The 7,922-nt window shown below is 35.6% G+C and overlaps 1 protein-coding gene across 1 annotated transcript; it reads right to left on the reverse strand.

Moving 5' to 3' along the window:
• Window positions 1–1,126: 1,126 nt before the first annotated feature.
• On the reverse strand, window positions 1,127–7,145 carry LOC124957373. Its single transcript, XM_047514367.1, has 6 exons — window positions 6,937–7,145; window positions 6,574–6,792; window positions 6,116–6,292; window positions 5,959–6,028; window positions 3,464–3,539; window positions 1,127–1,262 (listed from the first exon to the last, which is right to left on the reverse strand). The coding sequence occupies exons 1-6, from the start codon at window positions 7,036–7,038 to the stop codon at window positions 1,127–1,129; spliced, it is 780 nt and encodes a 259-aa protein (XP_047370323.1). The 5' UTR covers window positions 7,039–7,145.
• Window positions 7,146–7,922: the final 777 nt, after the last annotated feature.

Below are 7,922 nucleotides of genomic sequence, written 5' to 3' on the forward strand. Positions count from 1 at the left end.
AGAAAAACGATAGCGTGGTTGCACTTAATATTTCAACGTATTAGCCCATGCGTACGGAGATTACTCATGGGGTTTACCAGATGGAAGACCAAGAGTGTATATGTGTATAAGAGAGAGAGAGAGAGAGAGGAGAGAGAGAGAGAGATTGAGAGAGAGAGAGAGAGAGAAATAGATGTCTCGACCCCTCTGGTTTCGCCTACGGAGTGGCAATCGTCGATAAAGCTGAATTACCGACGTTAATAATCAAGGAGAACTACGTGCGAGCCTATTCCCAGAACTCCACTGGCTCTTCCATCTCTTTCACTCTCTTGAAGCGTGTCTGTGAATGGCTCACAGTTATCCCTTCTGCTGTCGAGAAATCTGATCTCTTTTTTCCTTTTTCTTTTTTCCATCTCTTTGCCATACGTAATACAGGAGTTTGTGGTAAGAAAAAAAAAAGGAAGAGAAAAGAAGAAAAAATAGAAAAATAAAAAAAAAGACAAAAAAATAAAAAAAGAGAGAGAAAGAAGGATGAATGTCGATGAATCCCACAAGCACAGATATCACTTCATTAGTTTAATTAATTCCTGGCAGGACGAAGGTAGATGAAACGAATGACTTTTGACGAATCCTTCTTGTTGTACCACCAGCAGAACCAGCAGCAGATGCCGATACCGGACCCTTCCATTAGAGGTATTGAATTCCTCCTATGCTCTTTGACTTCTATACGATCCAGTCAACCACCTTCTCTCTTCGTTCGTTCATTCGTTCGTTCGTTCGTTCGTTCGTTCGTTCGTGTCAAACCAGTCTTAGGGAAACCACAAAAGTCGAAGCGAATGAAGTCACTGGTGAAATTTAACAAGCAAGCTAATAGTTGATCTGAACACCAATGTGAGAAAAATTATTTCATCTTCCTTAACTCTCTTTTATTTCCTAAACTATCTTATTTCGTTGAACGTAAAAATCTTCAACTGAATGCCGATATATATATAGAAACTTTTCTTCTTCTACTATTCTCTTCCTATTTCCCATTTACGTCTACGTATAACCCCCTTACATCTATCCCCCTTTCCACCTAAGTCGAACGGCCGTAGGTCATGTCGGACGGGCGCATACATCAAAGGACTCGCCGTCTAACGGGTACCCGCTAAAGTCCAAGGGTGGGTATTCTAAAAGGATGATCTTTGCCCAAGGCTCCGAATAAATCTGTCGTTTTAGCTGTCCCTTTGGCTAAAAGCAAGATTTTTCTTATTCTACCTATCTTTTTAACTCTCAAAAGAGCTCTGTAAAGGGTAGTCCAAGTGAAGTTCCGTGTTTAAATGTATTGACTTTGATCGATTTTCACTTCGATCCAATTCGAGATGCTATTGATTTTACATTATATACATGGTATGTGCATTCGCACGTATTTGTATTAGTATACGTCTGTGAAATGAATATGAATTAACGGACTATTCCGTGCCTATGTTCTCTCTCTCTATCTATCTATCTCTTTCTGTCTCTCCCCCTCTCCTTTCTACTGGTGAATACCGTTTTGCAAGCTAATTATGAGAATCGGCTATGCGGCATGTAATTAAGTGGGCCAACGTCGGGAATTAATCTCCCTGCGCGTTTCATTCTAATCGGATTGTGGTGTACGTACGATGGATTCATTCTCGAGAACGTCAACAACAATTTATTTCTAAATCGAGTTTTTTAAATGGAGAAAAAAAAAATAAATTAAAAATGTTTCCAATCAATTGTAAAATGACGTAATTTATTCTTCAACAATGGCATATTGATCGTGACCATTTACAACATCACCTTCGCTTTTCGATTAATTTTCCTTGAAGCAAAATGTCGTAAAATGATTACGACCTCGTCGTCGTTTTACCATATAAATTAATTCTAAAGGATATTTCTATGGTTCCACACGTATATGTAGTTATTTATGAGATGAATGCGTTTGACAGAATGTCAGCTAATCGCGTTCGTTACTTTAAATCGTACCTTTACTACCACTGTTACAATCAACATCACCGTTTCCTCTACTAGTCGAGAAACTCTTTCTCTGTCTCATTCTATTTAGAATATAATCCATTTATATTTTGTTGAGGGTTTGTCACCACAGATAATTGTTTTCGTCGTACCGAGAAAAGTGAAAGGAAAGATAAAAGGGAAAAATGAAAAATGAATAATTTTGAACTTTTCCGACAAAAATATTTAAAAAATGTACGAAAATATCGTTCAGATAAAAGAAATATATATGTAGATCGTAAATTTTATTTAGCACGACATTTTTTCTAAAATAGTTTACAACTGCTGTTAGAGATTTATTTTATCTTTCTTTTTCTTCTTTCCATGGGTTTCCCTTAAATCGATTTGAGGTTTCAAAATTTGATGCAATCTTCTTCGCAATAGCGAGTTTCTTTTTTCTTTTTTCTTCTTCTTTTCTTTCTTTCTACTATACGTATTCCCGATATTTCTGCGTAGCACGTGCAACCCAAAAGAAGAAGGGAGAACAACCCTCAAACACGAGGATTATTCGGGATTCGTTCGTATCCGGATACGACGATTCGGTAAAACAGGACATTACAATGCGATCTGTGTTACCGACTGAGAGGGAACGTGACAAGGTATTTTCAAACTGTGATGCGGCTATGTAGTGTTAGGGTCGTCAAGGGTTGTATGGTTTGAGGAAGGATTTCAAGGTGGTTCCTTCATAAATATTTATAAGGGATTTTGCAGTTTTGTCCTGCCAGTTTGTTCCTCACTAGCTTTCATCTTCCTTACTCTATTCTTCTTTTTTTTTCTCTCTCTCTCTCTCTCTCTTATCCTTTACCCTAAACTTAAGCCCATTTAACACCTTTTCCTCGTAGCGCATGTGACTTTAGCGACAGGTATGGACAAAATATGAACTACAAGCGCTATAGGGAAACTCTGTTCTCACTGTACGTCTATTACGTCAGTGTATAAATTTGTGTAAGTTATAACTTACCAACCCACCCCAATCCACTCCTCTCCACTCACACAAAATGAGAAACCTAAAAATCGAGTTAATTTGCGAAAGAAATTTTTTTTTATTTCATAAATGTAACAGTAAATCTAAGAAAAGCAACATAATGTGTAAAATATAATAAATAGAAAATAATAGCAATAAAAGTAGCAAGAAAATCACTTATGCATATTTTGTATTCTGAAATATTTGAATATGACGATGAACATAAGGTAAAATAGAAAATATATTATCTCTAATCTGAAAAGTCTAAATAAAAATAAGTAAAAATAATAGACAATAAATAAGAACAAATAAACATAATAAAGAAAATCGAAATTTTTCAGTGCGTTTTTATAAAAAATTATTTTTAAACTATACCATATTTATCTATTGAGAAACGTTAACCAATGTAAATTGTGTAAGTACTTTAGGATTTAGTTAGAAATAGGAAGGAATGATTTTGAAAACCCACTGAAATATAGAAACCATTCGCCCAATATTACTTACATCGCATTGGATTTCCACATGTTGCAAGCAATACCGATCCAGATCCAACCACATGGAAGTTGCTGCATTTTAAGACCTACGGATTAAAGGTAACACTATCTTAAAATCAGGCCACACTTACAGATAACAGGAACAACGCAATATCAGAAGCTCCGATCATCACTATTAAGCACAACCATTCGTGCTTTCAAAATTTCAAATAATAAAATGAAATTCACGGTAGGATTTAATCGTGGCCGCGAATGTCTGTATCGGCCGGTAAACAAGCAAGTATTCTACTTCCCCTATCCGTATGAAAGAAAGGAAAAATTTTCTTTCTGTATATAATGCGGAAAGGATCCAAAACTCTCATGTGAAAATCTAATTCCTAAACGATAAAAGAAACCAGACGATTAATACGACGATTGAATCCTCGCCGAAATATCGAATCCTTGACAACATATCCCCACAAACACGATGAATTCATCCCTTGATGATTCCACGTAGAAAAGAAGAAGAACGTGTTCGAACATGAAAACAATAAGATTCATAATGAAAAGGAATAGTAATAATGATAATAACAACGTTATAATAATAATAATAATATTAATAATAACAATAACAAAACTCAAGAGATGATAAGAAAAGGTTTACAACGAAAACTCTTTGCTCGAACGATAAGATAACGCCGTTGAAGTAACAACATAATATTCAGTAATTACAATTATAAAGTCAATAAATCAATAAACTAAAAGAAAAATCTAATAACGTCGGTAAAACAGGAACCTGCTATTACCAACAGTCGGTAACGAGGGAATTTGCTATTTCCGACCGGTCGGTAAAACAGGAACCTGCTATTACCAACAGTCGGTAACGAGGGAATTTGCTATTTCCGACCGGTCGGTAAAACAGGAACCTGCTATTACCAACAGTCGGTAACGAGGGAATTTGCTATTTCCGACCGGTCGGTAAAACAGGAACCTGCTATTACCAACAGTCGGTAACGAGGGAATTTGCTATTTCCGACCGGTCGGTAAAACAGGAACCTGCTATTACCAACAGTCGGTAACGAGGGAATTTGCTATTTCCGACCGGTCGGTAAAACAGGAACCTGCTATTACCAACAGTCGGTAACGAGGGAATTTGCTATTTCCGACCGACGTCGGTAAAACAGGAACCTGCTATTACCAACAGTCGGTAACGAGGGAATTTGCTATTACCGACCGACGTCGGTAAAACAGGAACCTGCTATTACCAACAGTCGGTAACGAGGGAATTTGCTATTACCGACCGACGTCGGTAAAACAGGAACCTGCTATTACCAACAGTCGGTAACGAGGGAATTTGCTATTACCGACCGACGTCGGTAAAACAGGAACCTGCTATTACCAACAGTCGGTAACGAGGGAATTTGCTATTACCGACCGACGTCGGTAAAACAGGAACCTGCTATTACCAACAGTCGGTAACGAGGGAATTTGCTATTACCGACCGACGTCGGTAAAACAGGAACCTGCTATTACCAACAGTCGGTAACGAGGGAATTTGCTATTTCCGACCGACGTCGGTAAAACAGGAACCTGCTATTACCAACAGTCGGTAACGAGGGAATTTGCTATTACCGACCGACGTCGGTAAAACAGGAACCTGCTATTACCAACAGTCGGTAACGAGGGAATTTGCTATTACCGACCGACGTCGGTAAAACAGGAACCTGCTATTACCAACAGTCGGTAACGAGGGAATTTGCTATTACCGACCGACGTCGGTAAAACAGGAACCTGCTATTACCAACAGTCGGTAACGAGGGAATTTGCTATTACCGACCGACGTCGGTAAAACAGGAACCTGCTATTACCAACAGTCGGTAACGAGGGAATTTGCTATTACCGACCGACGTCGGTAAAACAGGAACCTGCTATTACCAACAGTCGGTAACGAGGGAATTTGCTATTACCGACCGACGTCGGTAAAACAGGAACCTACTATTACCAACAGTCGGTAACGAGGGAATTTGCTATTACCGACCGACGTCGGTAAAACAGGAACCTGCTATTACCAACAGTCGGTAACGAGGGAATTTGCTATTACCGACCGACGTCGGTAAAACAGGAACCTGCTATTACCAACAAATATTGTCTCAACAAATGGTAATTTACTATTACCGATTCATGCCAGTAACGAAAGATTCTATTTTTATTGACACGTGTCAATAAGATAGGATATATACGATTTATTTTCTAATGCAAACTTTTATATCAACAGGAAGAAATACGTCAGATCTTGATTTTATTTTTGAAGTATATTTTCTATAGTAATCTTGTTTACCAACCACTGAATCTCTTATTAACTTTTTATCTGTCGTATACTTATCTTTAAAAGGTAGAATTCTACTTTTCACTTATATGTTACCATAATTCACAAAACAATATATTAATTGTTAATCGATGTGGAATTTAATAAATATTATCATAATACATGAATCATTTGAAATTCATGATGTGGCGTTCTTTTACGGCTTTCTTTAATGTAATTATAACAATCAACGCAACAGCAATAAAAAATAACAGGTTCATTCTCAACGGGCTGAAAAATTTTAATGAAATACAATATTAAATCAATATTTAAATAATAAAATTTTCTTAAACGATTGTGCATATATATATAACTTACTATAATATCGGTTATTTTTATAGAAAGAAGTTTGCCTAATTCAGGAATGGGATCTAATTTTCCTGGCCTTTCTGTTGTAAAAGGTACCGAAGTATTTTTTCCGATTATCTCGCTATTCATACTCAAATATGAATTGCATTTAGATTCATTGTCCGGTAATCTTCCAAATTTTCTAATCTAAAAAATTACTGTAGCAATCATACAGTCGTATATATCATTTATACCGATGACATTAAATATTTTTTTTCTTTTTAAGTTTTACTTCTCAAATACTATTTTTACTAAATGTTATTTATTGCTATTTTTTTTTTTTACATCATAACCATATAACATGATTGGCCTTCTTGAAATCATTACATATTATGAGTGCTACTGACAAACGGTATATCTTATAGCTTTTATGTTGCTTTTCCTTTTTCTTTTTTTTTTTTTTTTTTTTAATACGAATTCATACCAACCCATTGCCATAAATCGAAGAGTATCCATCCTTGTAGAAGATAAAGAGTCATGACGAGGATCGATAATATACACATGCAGAAATTATGAACGAACATAGGATGATTAAGTAGCTGTTCGTCAGTGATCTCTTGAAGATCTATATACTGTTCGACTTGTTTCATTTCAATGATACCAACTGAGAGCATAGAAATTGCACCAAAAATATATCCAATAAGAACCTAAGATGCTTGTGATCAAAGGAAAAAGAAAAAAAAGAAATGTTAAAAAGAAATGAAAAAATATAATAAAAGAAAGGAAACGCATCTAAATAATTCGTTCAATTTGTGATAACTTATAATTAATCGAGAAAAAAAGGGACTCACGATTATAAGCCTTTCGGGTATGAATTTCTTCTTTAACCAAAGAATAGCACAAATCAAGCTCATCAGCATACAAATCAAATAGAAAAAGAAAATGATATTCATTTCTTTTTGTAGAATCGGCAAATTTTCGTTCGCCTCACGACGACTACGACGATGCGTGTTATAATGAATGTGATGAAAGATCTTGATGGCTAATATGAGAAGCTTTGAAAGAGAGAGAGAGAGAGAAAGATAGATAGTGAGAAAGAAAGAGAGGAAGAAAAAAAAGAAAAGAAAAAACAAGATATATGATGAAAGAAACATTATTAAATCACTATTTATAAATAAAGACGTTAATAACGAGGCCAATGATCAAAAGAAAAATGCTTTCTTAAATCTCAGTGATGATTTTAAAACGTTAAAAACGAAACACGAAGAGTAAGATTATAAAATAAATTGTCTTCCTGAAACGATTTGAATTTGTCGTCGTTCAATTCAGTTGGAATGCGTGTCGACGTACAAACGAAATTGTTTCGGGTTACATAAAATTGTGGATGAAACACGTGCGATTTCTGATTCACCTTCGTTCGTATATGCATATATACATACATACATACATATATACACACACATATATATATATATGTATATGTATTATATATGTGTCCATTTGTTCGTTCGTCTTGAAATCGGGTCAACTCGCTTCCGCGTTTTCTTTGCGTTCGAACTATAGTCGAGTAGCGCGAGCTATTACACGACATAACACACATACGTACAAAAATGCACGCACAAATATACTTATACATATATACATATACATATATAATTTATATGTATATATATATATATATATATATATATATATATATTGTACATATACATGTATATATAAGCGACCCAGAAGTCGTAATCTCGATGCGTCAAACGTTCCAAGTATGTCCGAGGATCTTTAAATTCGTGCATCGTGACGTAATAAGATATGATAAGTGCGTTCTCTAGTTTCTTTC

Source organism: Vespa velutina, chromosome 1, assembly GCF_912470025.1.
Source record: "Vespa velutina chromosome 1, iVesVel2.1, whole genome shotgun sequence".
NCBI classification, from domain to species: Eukaryota; Metazoa; Arthropoda; class Insecta; order Hymenoptera; family Vespidae; genus Vespa; species Vespa velutina.

Bases quoted from the DNA above. Each gene is read 5' to 3' on its own strand.
- LOC124957373 (XM_047514367.1), bottom strand. From the start codon at position 7,038: ATGAATATCATTTTCTTTTTCTATTTGATTTGTATGCTGATGAGCTTG. The intron at 6,029-6,115 runs GTAAGTTATATA...AAAATTTTTCAG, and splicing joins TAAAAATAACCGATATTATA to CCCGTTGAGAATGAACCTGT. The intron at 1,263-3,463 runs GTAAGTAATATT...TACCCTTTACAG, and splicing joins ATGTGGAAATCCAATGCGAT to AGCTCTTTTGAGAGTTAAAA.